Below are 20069 nucleotides of genomic sequence, written 5' to 3' on the forward strand. Positions count from 1 at the left end.
GGAGCCAGGTGCTTCTTCCTGGTCTCCCACACAGGTGCAGGGCCCAAGCACTTGGGCCATCCTCCACTGCCCTCCCGGGCCACAGCAGAGAGCTGGACTGGAAGAGGAACAACTGGGACTAGAACCTGGCGCCCACATGGGATGCCGGCGCTGCAGGCGGAGGATTAACCAAGTGCGCCACAGCGCCGGCCCCAACAGGGGAGCCTTTCTAAAACACAGATTCATGAGCATCATAATTTCTTTCTTTTTTTTAAAAAATATTTATTTATTTATTCGGAAGGCAGAGTTATGGCGGGGGGCAGAGAGAGAGATTGATTTTCTATCCACTTGTTCCCTCTCCAAATGGCTGCAAATGACCAGGGCTGGGCTAGGCTGAAGCCTGGAGCTTTATTTGGGACTCCCACATGGGTGCAGGGGCCCAAGCACTTGGGCCCTCTTCTGCTGTTTTCCCAGGCACATTAGCAGGGAGCTGGACCGGAAGCGGAGCGGCTGGGACTCTAACTGGCGACCATACAGAACACGGGCGCCGCAGACCATGGCTCCACCTGCTGTGACAGTGCCAGCCCCACGCCATGATTTCTTGTGTGTTGCTCCGTGTCTTGAAATCTCACCTCCTTCCTCTTTCTGTCGTATCCACCAGTGTGTAGCTGTTGAAGGAGGAAGTGTGACAGCGAGTGAGCCAGAGCAGAGGGCTGTACAATAAGGACCGGAGCGCGCAGAGTGTTCTTGTGCCAGGCTCCCCCAGGGGCGACCAGTGGGGAGAGAAAATGCACCTGCTGCTGCTCATCCCCCTCCTCTTCTGGCTGTCAGGTGAGTGGGTGGGGTCCGTGCGATGGGAAACGTGTACGCAGCAAGAGGAAGTGGCTGGCAGAGGCAGGGAGAGGACCAGCGGGAAAGCATCGTTCCTGGTATGGGCTTGTGAGTTTCAGCCACTCCTCTCTCCCTCTCTCCCTCACCCTCTCCCTCGTCAGGGTCTCAGTGCCCACAGCTGCCTCGGCAAAACAGGGAGCACAGCCATCGTCATGAACCCAACACCAGGTGTCATGCCTGCCCGCACAGGGGCTGGCAATATTTAAGAGGATGTTGGGCCCCACCAGGCAAGGAGGAGACGGGAGGGCTGCTGAGTGCCAGGTCCGGGGCTGCACTGTCCCCTTGGCGATTGTGCTCTGGCCAGGGGGAAGCTGGTGAGGGGAGAGAGGGGCTTTGAAGGCAGGGCAGAGGGAGCTTGCCAGCCTGAGCCGGCTGTCTGTGTCTGGGGCGGCAGAAAGTCCTCGATGTTGCCATGGAAAGCAGGCACTGCCGTGTGGGCAGAGACAGGGCCTTGACTTAACCTTGAGCGTTGATACCAAAGGAAGGGGATTTGACTGACTTCTAGGTGTGGGAGGGCCCCAGGGCTCCGTCCTTGGGCCTCTGTGCAAGGGGCATGCAGTTGTATATCCCAAGCTTGGACCTCCCCTGAGACTCCGGAATCTTCTCTCTGACAGCCCACTCAACATGTCCACTCGTGACCTGGCCACATCTTGCCCCTTGAGTCCTTTTCTCCCCTGGTCTTATCCTTTCTGGTATTTGGTGATGCCATCCTTCTTGGCACACAACCTGTCTTTCTCCAGTGAGTCAGAGTTAAAATCCAAAGTCCACGGGGCCCCTACAAGGAGCTCACAATCTACAGTCCCTGTTGCTTCATCTCCTCGGTCTCCCCATTTCCTGGCCTCCTCCCGGGGGCTCAGCTCACTCCCACCACCTTGGCCTTCCGGGTGTTCTTTGACAATGCCTGCGCCCTCTGGCCTCTGGGACTTCCCGTTTGTCTCTGCCCAAAATGTTCTTCCCCAGACAACCACAGGCTCCAGGTCCTCACACCCTCCGTGGCTTCATCTCTCCCGTGGCCTTCATTGATGACGATGATTCAAACTGCGGTTCCCTCATGTTAGTTTTCTCCACTAACTGGGGAAGTCCTGGGTCCTGGTTAAGTGTGACCATATCCAACAGAGCAGGACTAATGCAACTGCCGCCATGCCCGCTTCCCCCTGCCCATCTTTCTTTGTCTGCTTTCCTAAGACAGTTAATTGGAGAGGCCACGTGTGCAAGGGTAGAGCCACCCTGGAAAACCATCTGGCTGTTCTTCAGAGCGCTAAACATAGAGAACCCACGTGACCTGGCCATCCCACTCCTAGGTGTCCACCAGGACTCCTGAAGACATATGTCCGTGGGAAAAGTCGCTTGTGACAATGTTATTCCTGTTCTTTAAAAAGTGCAGAGGACCAAGAAGTCCCTTTACTGATGAGTGGATAAATGAGACGAAGAAGGCCCCAGGGAGAGGCTATCATTGAGTGGTAGGGTGGGGGGAGGTACTGATGTGAGCTGCAACACGGAGGGACCTGAAAAGCATGATATTAACGGGGAACATGACACATGATATAGGCATGGTAACATGGCACCCGGCACAGACACGGAAGGCCACACCCTTCACAGGAGTCCATTCCTGTGAAATGTTCAAGACAGCAAATCCATAAGGTCCAGGGCCAGGAGGTCAGGCTGTGCGGGATTTCTCTTTGGGGAGATGAAACTGTTCAGGAATTCGACAGTGGTGATGGTTGAATGTACGAACACCCACTGAGTTGCAGACTTTAGAAGGGTGACTGGTATATGATACGAACCTCAGTGGTTCTCCTGGGAAGTGATTCTGAGTGGCAGATGGCATGCATGTGGCTGGAAGGCTCCAGAAGGGGCAGTCATAGAAGCTGGATGGCTCTTAATGGTTCGTGGCTCTTTTTCGTGGCCCGACTGGCTCTCCATTTCGTCAGCCACAGACTAAGATGGAAGAAGATGACCAGGCATGGAGGGAGTCGGTGGGCAGGAGTACTGTAGGCCAAGGTGGGGTGTGGGAGGAGATGTCCGAGCTGAGTCCCAGATGAGAAAGGGAACGTGTGCTAAAGAGCAGGAAGAGCAAGCCCCAGGGCTGGGCTGTGAATGAACGTGGCCTTGACACCTTTGAGGAACGAAATGTTGGCGCGGCTGGATCGAGTGCCTGGGGGACAGGTCGGGAGGACGTTACCAGCTCTTTGGAAGAAGGGCCTTAGGGGAGAAATATGGCTTGTCCAGGAGCACAAGGCAGAAGAAGCCAGAGCTGGGAGTGGTCCTTGGATGCTGGCCCCAGGGCTCAGCACAGAGCCAGAATGTTTGGGTGCCTGCTGCTCACGTGGGAGACTGGTGTGGAGTGCCAGGCTCCTGTCTTCCACCTGGTCCACTCAGCGTCTCAAGCGGTGTGTTAACCACCTTGCCAAAAACCCACTCCAGTATTTTAATTTAATTTTTTATCTATGAGAGAGAGAGAGAGAGAGAGAGAGAGAGAGAGAGATCCCGTGCACTGGTTTATTCCTTAACTGTCCACAGTGGCTGAGGCTGGGCTGGGAAGCTGGAAGCTGCAATCCAAGTCTCTCATGTGAGTGGCAGGAGCCCAGTTACTTGAACTATCACCACTGCTTCCTGGGGTTGGCTTTGGCAGGAAGTTGGAATCAGGAGCTGGAACCAGGTGTCCAACATGGGATGTGGGTGTCTTAACCCCTGGGCTGAATCCTGTCCCTTTTCTAACTTTTGACATAGATGTTAAGCTTGTCAAATCTATACGTTTTTCTTCTTTTTTAATGCATGCATCTAATGTTGTAAAATGTCTTTAGGCACAATTTAGATGCACCCATAATTTTCTTTTAAACAGAGGTACAAATTACACATAGTGACATGTGTGGGTCTGAAGCGTTACGATCCCGTGAGTTTTCACAGGTGCATATAACTTCTTTCTCACCCTTCTGTCAAGTTATAGAACATTTCCATCACCCAGGAAGTCCCTAGGTCCCCTACCAGGAATCACTGTTGTGAGTTCCTCCACTGTAACCCACCTGCCACAGAACGTCACAGGGCCAGAGAGCAGGTTGTCTCCCGTGTCTGGCACTCAGCACAGAGCACTCACAGCACTGGCCTCTGCTGTTTTGTACATCGGTATTTTGTTCCTTTTTATTCTCTACTGTGTCATTACTGGGAATACGTCATTTGCTTATCTATTCTCTTGTTGGACATTTGAATTTTCTCTAATTTATCTTTAGTAAAGCTGTTAGGGAAATGATCTTTCTGGAGATTTGTTTTCATTGTTTAAATACGTAATAGTGGAATTCCTGGGTGCAAGGGCAGATGCATATTTAACTTTATAGTCAATTGAAAAACACTTTTCCAAAGTGTTGCAAAGTGATTGTAACATTTTACACTCCCGCCAGCAATGTGTGAGAGCTCCAGTGTTTACACTGTTGATCTTTTAAATTTCAGCCATCTGGCTGGTGCCGTGGCTAATCCTCCACCTGCGGCGCTGGCACTCCAGGTTCTAGTCCCAGTTGGGGCGCCGGTTCTGTCCCTGTTGCTCCTCTTCCAGACCAGCTCTCTGCTGTGGCCTGGGAAAGCAGTGGAGGATGGCCCAAGTGCTTGGGCCCTGCACCCACATGGGAGACCAGAAGGAAGCACCTGGCTCCTGGCTTCAGATTGGTGCAGCGCACCAGCCGTAGGCTGCCATTTGGGGGGTGAACCAACGGAAGGAAGACCTTTCTCTCTGTCTCTCTCTCACTGTCTAACTCTGTCTGTCTAAAAAATTTTTTTTCAACCATCTAAAAGGCTTTTTTTTTTTTTTAAAGATTTATTTGTTAGGGCTGGCATTATGATGTAATGGATAAAGCTGCTGCCCGCAGGGCCAGCATCCCATACGGGTGCCAGTTCGAGTCCCAGCTGCTCCACTTCCAATCCAGCTCCCTGCTCATGCTGCGGGAAAGCAGTGGAACATGGCCCACTTGGGAGACCTGGATGAAGCTCCTGGCTTCTACCTGGCTTGGCCCTGGCCATTAAGGCCATCTGGGGAGTGAACCAACAGATAGAGGATCTCTCTCTCTCTCTCTCCACTTCTACTTCTTCTCTGTATCTTCAAATAAGTAAATAAATATTTAAAAATATTTATTTATTTGAAAGGCAGAGTTAGAGACGGGGGAAGGGAGAGAGAGAGAGAGAGAGAGAGAGAGAGAGAGAGAGAGAGAGGTATCTTCTATATGCTTGCAATAGCCAGGGCTGGGCCAGGCGGAAGCCAGGAGCCAGGAGCTTCCTCCAGGTCTCCCACATGATTGGCAGGGACCCAAGCACTTGGGTCATCCTCCACTGCTTTCCCAAGCAGATTAGCAGGAAGTTGGATCAGAAGTGGAGCAGCCAGTACTCGAACCTGGCACCCATATGGGGTGCTGGCGCTGCAGGTGGTGGCTTAACCTGCTGAGCTGCGGCCCCGGCCCCTCTGGTGGGCTCTAGGAGGCGTCCTATTGCAGTTTTCACTTGCAGTTCTTGGCGAGTCATGGTGTAGGACAGTCTTCATGTCGTTGACGTTCAGGTATTTTCCTTACAGAGCATCCGTTGGAATCCTTAGCATTGTGCAGTGATTCCTCTGATGTTTGAAATGCCTGCGCCCCACCTTGGAGTCTCAGGTTTGAGCTCCTGCTCCACTTCTGCATCCTAGGCTGCAGCAGGTGATGGCCCAAGTGCCTGGGCCCCTCCTGTCCATGTGGGGGCTTGAAAGGAGCTCCTGGCTTCAGCCTGGCCCAGCCCTGGCTGTTGTGGGCATTTGGGGAGTGAACCAGCAGATGGGAGATATCTCTACCCCCCCCCGCCCTCCCTCCCTCCCTGCCCCCAGTCTCTCTGTTGCTCCACCCTTCAAATAAATTAAAAAAAATGAATCAGTACAACTTTAAAGAAGAGAGACATACGAGTGTGAACAGGAAAAGTTAAAAGCTTAGGGTGCCTTTGCCGTGTTAGGGAGTAGCCGGCATTCCTTACATATTTGGACGTCCATCTTTTTAAATTGGTTCCCTGATGAAAACCTTTAGACCGCATCAGCACGTCTTGCAAAGTCAAGGTTGAAAGGGGTCAGAGATGGAGACGACCTCGGCTCAGACAGACAGACAGACAGACAAACGCCAGCAGATGAGGCTCTGCCAGGAACAGAAATTGGTGACACACACACACACGGATCTGTTCTCTATGAAGCCTGAAGGGAACCAAGAAAATCACACGTAACCTTGTGAGGAAAGACGAGTTTTCCTATCTCAAAGGGAAGACACCTCTAAGCTGAGTAACCAAAGGGAAAATTCACAGGAAAATAAGTGTACATCGGAAAGTTGGTATAGGAAATAAATCTGATACGGTGGTGAGCATCAGGCTAAGCTGCCACTTGGATGCTGGTATCCTTAGCTGAGTGCCTACGGAAGTCCCGGCTACTCTGTTTCCGATCCAGCTGCCTGCTGATACGTGCCCGGGGGGCAGCAGAAAATGACCCAAGTTCTTTGGTCCGTGCCATTCACGTGGGGAACCTGGATGGAGTTTTTGGCTCCTGGCTTTGGCCTGGTCCATTCCTGGGCTATTGTGGGCATTTGGAGGGGTGAATCTGCAGATGGAAGATCTCTCTCTCTCTCTCAATCTTTCAAATAAATATATCTTTTTAAAAACGGACTAGAGCTGTGGTGTGGAGGAGGCCCCTCTGCTACTTCCTCCTCTCCAGACCAGACAGGCGCGCAGGGACCTTCCCTGAAACCTGTGGGTGATAGGGGCCGTGGGGAGGAAGGGCAGGTGAAGTTCAGGTTAAATTTCAGGGTTACATTTGCGCTGCTCTTGAGATCTGAAGTTATGTCGTCAGGGATGCTCCTGTAGCTTGGGCGCAGGGGACAGAGGGCTGGTCTCATGGAAGGTGCACTCCCGCCGTCCAGCACTGTCACTCACCACAGGGCACTCGGGTTTGGGAGCGACTCAGTGCAGGCTGCAGGGCCTGCCCTGGGGTGGGAGGTGCCAGCACGTGGATCTGTGTTTTCCAGGCAGCTCTGCCGCTGAGGAGCCAGTCAGCAGTCTAACAACAGTGAGCAGCCCAGAGCAGGGCTTGCTGTCGGTAAAATGTCATTATGCCCCTGGATGGGAGCGATACAAGAAATACTGGTGTCAAGGAGCTATCTGGAGCTCCTGCGAGATCCTTGTTATAACCGACGGATCGGAGAGGGAGGCAAAGAAGGGCCGCGTGGCCATCAGAGACGATCAGAGAAGCCGCGTGTTCACTGTGACCATGCAACAGCTCAGCCAAGGCGACACTGACATTTACTGGTGTGCGATTGAGAGAGTATTGGCCGACCCCAAGTTCCGAGTTGCAGTGACTGTTGGCCCAGGTAAGAGAGCGAGAGCGAGAGCGAGTGTGTGTGTCAGGGCTTTCTCTTCCCTAGTTTCTGTGGCCCCTGTTTGAGTAGATTCATTGTCTCCTCCACACTGTGGCTCTGGGCTGGCACTTCACAAGCTGCCCTCCAGTTGCCCACACCCCGAGGCTCCTTCCTGCTTCCTGGGCCAGTCCAGGCGAAGCCCCTCCCCTCAGCTGCCCCTCCAACCAGGGGCAGCCCGTGCTTCCCAAGCTGGGACCTGGGTGCCAGGCTGAGGGTGGGCGGGTGGCCAGAGTAGTAGATAACCTGGTGTGTGTGCCAAGCATCCACTACGGCATTGACAACAGCACCCGGAGCCTTCACCGCCACCATGGCCACGTTCACCGCGCCTGCCACACGGGAGAAGACCGAAGGCTCCCCGACTGTGTCCAGCCACCACTCGGGCACCAGGTAAGCCAGCTCCAGTGCTGCTGCCCCCACAGTCCAGTCCCCTCCGGAGAGGGGACCCCCTGGATTCTCACTCAGGTCCTAAGGCCCTGGGCCTTCCCACGTGCTTTGGGTGCCTGGAGGTCCTGCATCCCCCATCTCAGTGCAGGGTGCCGGTTTGTTGGTTTGTTCATTCATCCATCCCACTTCCGCTTCGTTAACTCCCACATGGGGGGCGGGTGTGTCCTGAGCTCCGGGGATGTAGCTGCGGACCATCCTCTGGAGCCGGGAACTTAGCATGGGAGACCCATGATGGGCAGTCAGACCACGTGACCAGTGTGTGTGTGTGTGTGGCGGGGGGGGCACAGTGCCCTGGGGCCCAGAGCCGGCTCTTGGTCTAACGCCCTGGAGGATGGAGGCAGAGGCTCGGGGCCTGGGGAAGTCCGGCTTCCCCTGATGTCTTCTAGTTCCGGTTCCGGCCAGAACAGCCTTGCTGCCCGTCTCCCCCTCTGCAGAGCACCCAGCGACTCACAGAACGCTTTCCTGGCCTTCATCTTGCATCCTCTGACCTTGCCTACCACCCTGTAAGGAGGAGCAGTCGGATACGAAGGTTCCCATCTCACAGGAGACGGGGCCTGGTCTTGGTCACTTCCTGGGGAAGTGACCCACAGCTCCGCCTGTGCCCCGAAGCAGAGAGGCCCCTTTTCAGATCCTCCTTTCTCCCCCTCAGCCCTCTAGACTTTGTTTTAGGTCCGCCGGGGTCTCCCACTGCTGGGAACATCCCACGAAGTCCCCCTGGGACACCCCCAGTCTTTCTACCACCAGGGACCTCTTTGTACCACTCCTCTCATCTGCTCTCATTTTGAATTTTTCCCCCTACCAAACTGCTTTTCACAGATAGTAGCTGGGGCTGGCATCTTGGCATACAGAGTTAAGCTGCTGCCTGCAGTGCCAGCATCCCATATGGGTTGACTCCCAGCTGCTCCACTTCCAATCCAGCTCCCTGCTAACGGGAAAGCAGCATAAGATGGCCCAATTGTTTGAGTCCCTGCACCCACATGCGAGATCCAGAAGAAGCTCCTGGCTTCTGGCTTTGACCTGACCCAACCCTGGCTGTTGCGGCCATTTGGGGAGTGAACCGGCAGATGGAAGATTCTGGTGTGTGTGTGTGTATGTGTGTGTGTCTTTCCCTCTGTCTCTGTAACTGTCTTTCAAATAAATAAATAACTAAATCTTTCAAAGAAAAGTGATAGCTAAGGATTTCTCTCCTTCTATCAGCCATGGCTTTATGTCAGTATCAACTGGAGCCTTCCGTCAGCGGGAGATGGATAACCCCTTGATCTACTCAGCAGTCACTGAGCACCCACTCGGGCCAATCAATATCCTGGGGCTTCAAGGAGCTACTCAGGGTGTCTGCCCGCATGGAGCTTGCACTCTATGGGTGATCACCGGAACCACACAGAGCCAATGTGATTATGTACTCCATCAGTTTCTTCCTCAGTGTCTGTGAGTGCCGTGGTACGGCTGGCACGGTCCTTGCCTGGGTTTTCTGGGGCTACCGCAACAGAGGACCACAGACTGGGCACCTCAGGCCACAGGCATCACTTTTCCCCCTGATTCTGGAGGTCCAAGGTCAAGGTGCTGTGGGTGGATGGTTCTGGTGTCTGTCCTGGGCTTGCAGACGCCGTGTCCCTCCAGGGGCTTCATCTTCTCTCTCTCTCTCTCTCTCTCTCTCTTTTTTTTTTTTTTGACAGGCAGAGTGGACAGTGAGAGAGAGACAGAGAGAAAGGTCTTCCTTTGCCCTTGGTTCACCCTCCAATGGCCGCCGCGGCTGGCGCGCTGCGGCCGGCGCACTGCGCTGATCCGATGGCAGGAGCCAGGAGCTTCTCCTGGTCTCCCATGGGGTGCAGGGCCCAAGCACTTAGGCCATCCTCCACTGCACTCCCGGGCCACAGCAGAGAGCTGGCCTGGAAGAGGGGCAACCGGGACAGAATCTGGTGCCCTGACCGGGACTAGAACCCGGTGTGCCGGTGCTGCAAGGTGGAGGATTAGCCTAGTGAGCCGCGGCACTGGCTCATCTTCTCTTTTTAATTGGAAAGGCAGAGTTGAGAGAGAGAGAGAGAGAGAGAGAGAGAGCTCTTCCCATCTTATGGTTCATTTCCCAAAAGGCTTCAATGGCCAGGCTGGGCCATACTGGAGCCAGGAGTCTGGAATTCCATCCAGGTCTCCCACATGGGTGCAGGGGCCCAAGCACTTGGGCCATCTTCTGCTGCTTTCCCAGGCACATTAATGGGGAGTTGGATCAGAAGTGGAGCAGCCAGGACTTGAACCAGTGCTCATACTGGATGCAGTGTGGCAGGTGTTCCCCTCCCCCACTCCACCCCACCTCCCCCGGTCCTCGCATGGCTTCCCCTTGTGCATTCATGACCTCCTCCAGGGCCCAGCGCAGCCATCAGCTCTGTGTAGACCCTCTCTCTAAACACAGGCACCGTCCCGGACCTGAGGGTTAGGACTTGCACCTGTGAACTTTGGGGAGGACATCGTTCAGCCCACGGCAGTCCTTGCTGTCAGAGAAATGCCAGAGCAGAGGCAGGTGGGCCGGCACACAGGTGACTGTGAGAGAGGAGAGCCAACCCGGGGAGTCCCCGAGTCGCACACACCAGGTAGAGGGGCCAGGCTGTGTCCTGGGGGAGGTGAGGGCCAAGCCAAGAGCAGAAGCTACAGCAGAGGTTGCAGAGGGTGGGGACAGAGGGGCAGCATGAGGAGGAGGTGGGGATGCGAGGGAGTCCTGGCGAGGGAGCCCAGAGCCAGAGGAATCTCAAGTGTGCACGCTGGGGTGGGCAGCACCAGACAGGAGCTGCTACTTGCAGAGGAACAGTAGGGAATGGGCCCATGGAGGCCAGCAGGGGTCAGGACCCTAGTGGCAGGTGTCAGTGTCCTGGGGTCCCTGTTATGAAATGCCACACCCGGGCTGGCCTGAAACACCAGGACTTCATTCTCGCACACGCACGAAGTCTAAAATCAAGGTGTCGTCAGGGGTGGCTCCCTGCTGGGGGCTCAGAGACAGACTCTGTCCGGGCTTCTCCCCTCGCCTCTGGCAGCTGCTGGGGATCCCGGGTGCTCCTGGAGGGCATTGCTTCGTGTGTGCCTCTGCGGCCACGCGGCCTCCCGCGTATCTGCGTGTCCACTGCCCTCTGGCAGGGACCCAGCCCTCCTCTTCTCCTGATTCCATCCGCAGAGACCTCTGCCCAAACAGGCCGCGTTCACAGACTCTGAGCGGGCGTGAATTTTGGGGAGGTACTTCCAGAGCTGGTGGAGAGGGCAAGTGTAGGATCGGGTTGGGGGTGGGGTGGGGAGGCCCTCACACCGGGCCACGATGTCTGCAAGGCTCGTGGAGAACTCTTCTCTCTCTCTGAGAGCACCTGGGAGGATGGTGCCCAGGCTGCAGACCACAGGGCTGCAGGCAGCAGGTGTGTGGCTCTGCCCTGCTGCCGGGTGGGTGGGATGGGCCCTAGAGGCCGGAGGTGGACTTGGGGTACCCAGGCTCCCTCTGTTGCCTCCAGGCCCAAGATGAAGCTCAGTACCCTCCTTCCCCTCCTCTTTGCTGTGTTGCTGCTCCTCTTGATGGTCGCCTCCCTCTTGGCTTGGCGGATGATGAAGCGACAGAATAAAGGTGAGCGCACTGGCCCGGCTGGGTGGGGCTGGGCTGTGTGGGGTCGGTGGCCGGCATTGTCATCCTGAACGCAGCTGGTCCAAAGGATTACCCAGACACTTTGGACACTGTCCCAAAGGCCACCAGTGGTTGGGGGTCTGGGAGTTGGTAGCTGGGGCCCTGGAGCTTGTAGGGGAGCCTCATGAGGTTTGGCACAAGCCACCTGCCTTGTGCATTCCTCCTGGCCCTTTGGCTCTTGGGGACAGAAGAGGCAAGGGCCTTAGGTGGGCAGTCCTGTCTGGGGCGCCTGGCCGGACACTGTGTGGTTACCAAGGAAACACTGTGCTGACATGAGGGGGAGGGGAACCACACACACACACACAAGTTCACTGTACACGTTACACACACATGCATACACATGTGTGAACACACAAGCTTGTCTGCACATGCGTCTCACACAAGTGCACTGTACACATCACACACATACATGCACACACATGCATGAACACACAAGCTTGTCTGCACATGTGTGTCTCTCACACACACACGGGGGAACATACAAGTGTGTCTGCACACGCGTCACACACACACACACGCCTCTGGGTGGGATCGGAAAGGGTAGTGTGACCCATCCCCCGCTCCTGCCCCGTCCCAGGCTGGCCTGCTTGTCCCAGTGACCTTGACCTTGCTCACCGATCATGAGGTCTGGCCTTACCCAAACCCTTTTCCTGTCTGGCTTCGCTTCCCCATTCTCACACACTCACACCTCTTTTCTCAGAACGCCTGGGACCTGAGCTCCTGGCGAGCCCCTCCCACGCCCCTCCTGCCCGTCTGCCTGGGGAGTCTTTTGCGTCTGGGAGGGGGGAGCCTGCCTCTCATTTCTCAACTTTCCTCCCCGGTGTGCAGCCCGGGACCCAGGCTTGTGAAACTGCAAACAGGAGTGGGGACCGCTTGTTTCTTATCCTTAGAGCAGGGGGTGGGGTGGTAGCAGAGGAAGGGCCAAGGGGCACAAAGACATCCTGGGACCAGCAGCCCCCTGGGCACTGCTCCATACTGAACGTCCCAGCTCACGCTCCACCTGGAGCCAGCCTGCTCCTGTCTCTGCCAGCTCTCACCTGCCAGGCATAGTCAGGCACCCAGGATGTGGGCAGCGGACGGGCCCAGCCTCCCGTGGGCTCACAGAGGCCCAAAGTGGAATTCTGAGGGATAAAGGCGATGAGACAGATGGGAGGCAGGTGCCATGGGAGCCGGGAGGAGACAGTTGCCTGCCAGAGGTGCGGCAGGTAGGCGTCACTTGGAGTCAACCCAGGAGGGTGAACCAGGCAGGGAAACAGGGTTGGCATTGAGCCTGGGGTTTCGCAGAAGGACGCGTAGCCTCAGAGGAGCTGGTGGTGGACAGGGCCATCAATCGGTGACGGCACAGCTCTGGGATGTCGGGAACAGGTGCGCCGAGGTCTCCCTCCTCGTCAGGGGGAGACACAGAAGCCTGAGAGGTGACGTGGGAATTAGAACCGCTGCCCGACCCTTCCTCTGTGGATCTTGGCTGGGCTTTCTAACTCTGTTGTTTTCCTTCTAGCTGCGGGAACACGCCCAGAGCAGGTGAGCGTCCTCCAGGCTGGACCAGACACCAGGCACTCCTCCCTCTTTCCTCGTCTTCCAGTCTCACAGGAGCCCTGAGGTCCAAATGCATTAGGCAAACCACATGCCAAAATGTTATGGCCCCTGCCGGCTGTGGGAGGATGGGGGGCCTGGAAACAGGCAGTGGGAGGAGGGTGGGGTGGGGGCAGGGAGCCAGAGAAGTGGGGTTTCTGGGGGAGCGGGCTCACAGCTGTCCATGGAGGAGGGACCATGCCACAGAGAGGTCTTGTGACTGCAGCTGCGTTCCCTGTCCCAGGCACTGCAGTCCCTAGAGAGTGACCTCTGCTACGTGAACCTGACCCTGCCGCAGACGGGAAGCTCCCCTGGCTCCTCCCAGAGCAAGGCCCCCCGGAGGTCCGCCTCTGCCCAGGCTGGCCAGGAGGAAGTGGAGTACGTCACCATGGTGTGTTCCTCGTGGGGGGCGCTGGGGGCTGGGCAGGGGCTTGTCCGGTGGGTCCCCCTGAGGTGGGCAGGCACCCAACAAAGCAGCAGTCCCTGCTGGACTGGCCTGGGTGTCTCCACACCAGATCTTAACCGCGGACTTTGCGACCGGTCAAGTACCATCGTGGTGCTGGGTGGGAGAGAGCCAGATGGGCCGAGTGGCCGGAATCCCAGGGGAACATGCCGTCTGGTGGGGAGGGAGCAGGTTCTGTCATGGCTGAAGCTCAGAGTGCCAGCAGGGAGGAGAGAGGGGCAGGAGGGCTTGGGAGAGGAGCTCAGAAGCCCCCAGGGGTCTGTCCCCTCCAGCCTCCTTTGAGGGCCCCTCCTGCTCTCATGTCCTATGGCCATGGCCCCTCCCCCAGCCTCTCTGACCCCTGTCTGTTGCAGGCTCCCGTTCCAAGGGGGGAAATCTCCTACGCTTCTCTGTCTCTGGGCATCTTGGACCAGGAGCCAACCTACAGCAATGCCAGCCACTTCATCAGGCACGGTGCCGGCAGGGGCCATGAGGAGTCCACGGAGTACAGCATCATCCGGAAGCCGTAGCCAGGCCTCCCTCCTGGACACCCCCCACCCATCAGGCCTGGAAGCATGCTCCTGCCTTGTCTACAGGCTGCCCACACACGCTCACCAGCACCAACTGGGACTGAAGCTTTGGCCTGGCCGGCCCACAGGGCTCCTGGCTCTGGCTTGGGCTCGGGGCCTTGTCTCAGGGGGCTTCTGGTGTTAGGGGTCTCTCCATATCCCCTCCTCTCCCACACAACCTGGCAGGGGGAAGCTGGACTATGCTCTGGGGCTGCCCCAGGAATGACAATGATATTGACAATAGTAATCAACCTTTATTTATTGCTTATCATGTGTAGGGGGCTCAATAAAGGCCCCCAAAGATATTTGCGTCCCAGCCCTTAGAACCTGTGAATATCACCTTACATAGAAAAAAGGGACTGTGAAGATGTCATTAGGTGAGAGAGAGTCTGGATGACGCAGGCGAGCCCAAAACGTGATCACAAGGGGAGAAGACCGGGTGACTACTGAAGCTGGGTCAGAGCAATGCAGCCAGGAGCCGAGGAGAGCCGCAGGCTCCCTGGGCAGAGACGGTGAGGAACGGGTCCTCCCCTGGTCCAGCCCCAGGGACATCTTGCCTGGCGCCCAGTGACACCGGCTTTGTCCTCGTGGCCTCCAGAACTGGAGGAAGGTACGTTCGCGTGGCTTTAAGTGGCGGAATCCGTGGCCGTTTGTCCCGCAGCAGCAGGAACTTGCACCCTGCGTCACCCACAGTGACGGGCCGAGTCCTCGCCTCACCCACGCGGCCATGTTTCCTGTCGCCCTCATGCTGAGTGAGGGAGAGCACCGAGTTTTACGGGTTGGAAGCTTTTGAGTTGGATTTGAACCCGGCCTTGGGGCTGTGGAGTCTGGAGTGTGGGCTGCTGTTCGCCCAGTGTGTGCACACCCAGGCAGCTCCTCACTGAGACAAGCGAGTGAGCACGCGGACACGGCACCTGCTCTTGTTCTACAGTCCCGGCAGCCCTCCTGCCACAAGACAGGGGTCTTCAAAACCCATGGAAAATGCATATTATGAAAAAGTGACACATGGATTTCAACTTTTCTTCTGGGGGGTGCCAGCATAAACTTATCTTTTAATTCCTCTTTCTGAAGGGCCTCGTACATGCTGGATCCCATGACATCTCACCCTCTGCATACTGCCCACCCTAGTCCACACGTCCACTCCCTGCCCGCTCTCTGTCTTCCATCCTCTGCCCCTAGTCCACTCTCCTCCCAGCAGCCAGAGTGACCTCAGACTTGTCACTCCCTGCTGGTCATCTTCCAGTGGTTTCTCCTCAAGCCCCTTCCTGTCCCTTCAACCCCATCTCCCTGTCCCTCACTCTAGCTCATCCATACTGGACTTTCTTCTGTTCTAACAAGATGAAGCTTGGGGCTGATGCTGTGGCGCCAAGGGTTAAGCCACAGCCTTCAGTGCTGGCATCCCCTACTGGCTTCCAGCCCTGGCTGCTCCACTTCTGATCCAGCTCCCTGCTGTGGCCTGGGAAAGCAGTGGAAGATGGCCCAACTGCTTGGGCCCCTGCACCCATATGGGAGACCTGGAAGAAGCTCCTGGCTCCTGGCTTCGGATTGGCACAGCTCCAGGTGTTGTGGCCATTTGGAGAGTGAACCAGCAGGTGCAAGACCTCTCTCTCTGTCTCTCCCTCTCTCTGCCTATCAAATAAATAAATAAATCTTAAAATAATAAGAATAAAGAGTTTAAAAAATGTCGTGGCTTGCCCCCTCCTCAGAGAGTTGCACCTGCTGTTCCTTCGCTCTGGATCATGGTTCCTGTAGATCCGTGAATAGTCAGCTCATCTGTGTCATCACATCTCCCTGACCACCTTTCTTTTTTAATTTTTTAAAAAAAATTTATTTATTTATTTTCATTTTTTTGAAAGAGAGAGACAGACAGACAGACATTGATCTTCCATCTGCTAGTTCACTCCCCAAATGCCTGCAACACCTAGGGCCAGGCCAAGCCAAAGCCAGGAGCTTGGAACTCAGTCAGGGTCTCCCACATGGGTGGCAGGGACCCAAGTACATGAAATATCACCTGCTGCCTCCCAGGCGCGTTAACAGGAAACCGAATTAGAAGCTGAGCAGCCAGGACGCAAGCCCAGGCACTCTGATACGGTATGCAGGAGTCCCTACCCTGCTATGCCACAATGCCCACCGAGATTTTTTGACTATGAGATGACGCTGCTATGAACGTTTCTATGCACGCCTTTGGTGGCCTCCTGCACTCATTTCTCTTGGCTATTCCCTGGTGTTGGAACTGCTGTGTCATGGACTGGGCAATGGTTTAGCTTGGGTAGGTACTGCTCAACAGTTTATCAAAGTAAGGCACGGTGAGCTGTACTACTTCCTGCAATACAGGAGCGCCGGTTCAAGTCCCAGCTGCTCCACTTCCGATCCAGCTCCCTGCCAGTGCACCTGGAGAGGCAGGGGAAGACGGCCCGTTCCCTGACCACCTTAACAGCGGCAGCCCCTGCTCCCCACCTCCGGTCTCCCAGTCTCATCGCTTGCTGCTTTCACTGCGTTCGCTGTGTTGTGACGTTTCTGCTTGTTGGCGCCCGGGTTTATTGTGTCCTGTTCCCTACTTGGCCAGGTGCTGCGTGGAGAAGGGAGCTTTGTCTCATTCACTCTCGTATCCCCCATGCCTGGCTAGTGTCTGGCGTGAGGTAGCTTCTTTATTTTACAAATTTATTTACATCTACTGGCTCACTCCCCAGATGGCCGCAATGGCCAAGGCTGGGCCAGGCTGAAGCCAGGAGCCAGGACCTTCTCTCCCAGGTCTCCCACGTGGGTGGCAGGGGCCCAAACACCTGGGCCATCTTCTGCTGCTTTTCCCCAGGCCATTAGCAGGGAGCTGGATCAGCAGTGGAGCAGTCGGGACTCAATCCAGTGCCCATGAGGGGCATTGCAGGTGGCGGTTTAACCTGCTACGCCGCAATGCCGGCGCTTGATGGGTTCTTAGCTCAATAAATAAATAATGTGAATGGTTCCGAGTTGGACACAGGCGAGCTCTCAGAGCAGGGACAAGGGAGTCGTGGGCCACACAGCTGGAGGAATTTTAGGATTGACTTTGCAGAAACATGCGGTGTAGAAATGTCACCTCCCGCTGCTGAAGACTAGGGAGCAGTGAGGAGCCACGGTGTCCATCGACGGGGGACAAAGTCTGCGTGTAGGCTGAGTCCGGTGGGAGCAGGGGATGCGGCATCAAGGAGTGGCACATGCCTCGGGGCACTGGCAGGTGACAGGGCCTCGCAGCGGTCGGTGGGCCGTGGTCAGTGTCTCCTGGGCTTTGCCCTCAGCTGTGGACACCCCCACAGACCCAGGACAGGTGGCCATGGCGGGGCTCCTGTGCTCATCTCCCCAGAGATGATTCCCTGGAATTCCAGGAGCTTCTCCATCCCGGGACAGAACCCGAGAAGCCTGCAAGCTGCTGAGCTGTCCATTTACGCTGGGCAGGGCAGAGTGGGACCCTAACCCTAACCCTAACCCTAACCCTAACCCTAACCCTAACCCTAACCCTAACCCAGCCTGTGTGAAGGTGTGCAGGGCAGGAAGTGCCTACAGAGAGATCTTGAAGTGGGAAAACTCAAATGCTAGCAAAATCACAATGACCTAAAGCTTAAGGCTCACGATGTAGCGCCTTGGGCCCAGGCATTACGACGCCATTTCAATATCGCGCAGGAAGCAGCTTTGTCTGAGCTTGTTTTAGGCAGCCAACAACAACCAGAAGGTGTCAGTACACAATCGTGATGGGTATTCATCTTTCCTGGCAATGGCCGAGCACGGGCCTTACCAACAATGACCGCCACGAGATTCCCAAGCAGGAAACACAGGGGAGACTAGACGCTGGCTCCGTTTGGCTTGGCCGGAAGAACCGGCAACTTCTGCCATTATCTGGGTGGCGTACATGGGGTGGAGATGGGAGGCTCTGGCAGCCTTCCTCAAGTTGGGGGAGTGTCTATAAGAAAGACATAAGATATTTCTATCTATCTATCCATCCATCGTGCCTATCAATCATTTATCTAATCATCCAGCTATAACGTGATCCAAAATTCCAGCACCCAGATTGGCAGTTGTCTGAAAAGGAACCCATGTACAACTGATTGGCTGGGCCCTGGCATTCGTGGACCTAATGGACAGAGCAGATTTCTGATCGTGGCCCTGATGGAAACACCGAGGTCCTTTGTGTGCTGGGCAGGACCCAGCCTCTAACCCAGCCGCTTTGGTCCAGGTGGACGGAGAGTTCCGAGGGTGCTGGGAAGTAATGGGGGGAGGGAAGGCAGGCGTCCCACGCGAGAGGCTGGGAAGGAAATTGTGTCACGGAGTTCACAGATTCGTATCTGGGTACTGTCTCGGCTCTGCCCAGCTGCCTCCTACAGATTTTGCTGAAGTGACCCGCGGGAGCTGGCAGCATCCCCATTGCAAGAGCGAGAACTCAGAGAGGGCTGCTCGGGTCTCAGCGAGGCTGGCGTTTACCATCTTGCTCTACAGTTTCCAGGAAAACAAACTCCAAGGCATCAAAGCGCTCTGTTCTGATTGAGTGCCCAGTTGTTTATAGCCAAGGCTCCTGGTGCCTCCCACTTTGGCTTTTGAATTATTAATATTTGAAGGCTATGCTTGATAGAACTTGGGGGATATGGACAGTTCCTGTGAGAACCGTGTGTGGGAGACAGAGGGAGACAAAATACTGGGCTGAGCACTTCCAAAACACACGATGAAGATAAATGTTGTATTGAACTGAAGCTAAAGGCTACCTTTGCTTGGCACCATGGGAAATAGAGGTCAGAGCTGCATAGTTTTAGAAGGACCAGATTCGAAATCAAAATTGATTTTGCTTGCCAATAATTTTTCAGCTTGGGAGGGATAGATAAAGTGATCAGTATTTTATTTTACCAAGTAGATGCATTCTTTCATTTTCAAAGGTTTCTTCTTTATTTGAAAATCAGAGTTAGAGAGAGGGAGAGACAGAGAGAGAAAGGGAGAGAGATCTTCCATCTACTGGTTCACTCCTCCGATGGCCCCAATAGACAGCAGTGGGCCAGGCCCAAGCCAGGAGCCAGGAGCAAGGGCCCAAACACTAGGGCCATCTTTTGCTGGTTTTTCCAGGCACATTAGCAGAGATCTGGACTGGAAGTGGAGCAGCCGGGACACGAACCGGTGCCCATATGGGATGCCAGCATTGCAGGCGGTGGCTTTACCTGCTGCTCTACAATGTCGGCCTCAGTAGGTGTGACTAGAATTGACAAAGTTGGGCAGGCATTGTGGCGCAGAGGGTTATGGCTGATATTCCATATCAGAGTGCCTGGTTCAAGTCCCAGCCTCCCCACACTTCTCCAGCTTCGAGCTAAAGTTCCTGAGAGGCAGCAGCTGATGGCCAAAGCTCTTGGGTTCCCCTACCCACGAGGGAGACCTGGGTAGAGGTCCTGGTTCCTGGCTTCAGCCTGTCCTAGTTCCTAGAAGGGACTGGCCTAGAAGCAAGAAATTCTAGGCCGGTGCCGCGGCTCAATAGGCTAATCCTCCGCCTGTGGCGCCGGCACCCCGGGTTCTAGTCCCGGTCAGGGCGCCGGATTCTGTCCCGGTTGCCCCTCTTCCAGGCCAGCTCTCTGCTATGGCCCGGGAAGGCAGTGGAGGATGGCCCAAGTGCTTGGCCCTGCACCTGCATGGGAGACCAGGAGAAGCACCTGGCTCCTGGCTTCGGATCAGCGTGGTGTGCTGGCTGCAGCGGCCATTGGGGGGGTGAACCAACAGAAGGAAGACCTTTCTCTCTGTCTCTCTCTCTCACTGTCTAACTCTGCCTGTCAAAAAAAAAAAAAAAAAAAAGAGAAAAGAAATTCTAGACACTTATGAAGTAATCTGCTTGCAAGAGCCTTCTTCATTTTGTTTTCCTCTCAACTATTTGGCAACATTTGCTTTGAATGACAGGTGTCTATAGAGTCTTTCCAAAGCATTTACTTTAGTTTTTGTAAAACCAAGAGTTCACTTATTTCATTGGCCAACATTCTTTCTGTTCACACTCGCTCTTTGTTGATAAGTTTATGGCTGAATTAATTCAGTTACATCCTAGTAATCAACATGTGTGACCGGCACAAACATGTCTGGGCCGACACAGCCGACTCTTGCTGACCGTGCACCTCACCGGGTGAGAGCAG

General features: G+C 55.4%; 2 protein-coding genes across 2 annotated transcripts in view; one reads left to right on the plus strand and one right to left on the minus strand.

The window, feature by feature from the left end:
• RAB37 (RAB37, member RAS oncogene family) overlaps positions 1–20069 on the minus strand; it is a 54959-nt gene that overhangs the window by 19152 nt on the left and 15738 nt on the right. The gene's annotated exons all lie outside the window — the stretch shown is intronic.
• Positions 768–13908, plus strand: CD300LF (CD300 molecule like family member f). Its single transcript, XM_062215999.1, has 8 exons — positions 768–810; positions 6882–7223; positions 7556–7658; positions 8150–8218; positions 11198–11307; positions 12863–12885; positions 13181–13327; positions 13753–13908. The coding sequence occupies exons 1-8, from the start codon at positions 768–770 to the stop codon at positions 13906–13908; spliced, it is 993 nt and encodes a 330-aa protein (XP_062071983.1).

The sequence above is a fragment of the Lepus europaeus genome, chromosome 18 (assembly GCF_033115175.1).
Source record: "Lepus europaeus isolate LE1 chromosome 18, mLepTim1.pri, whole genome shotgun sequence".
Taxonomy (NCBI): Eukaryota; Metazoa; Chordata; class Mammalia; order Lagomorpha; family Leporidae; genus Lepus; species Lepus europaeus.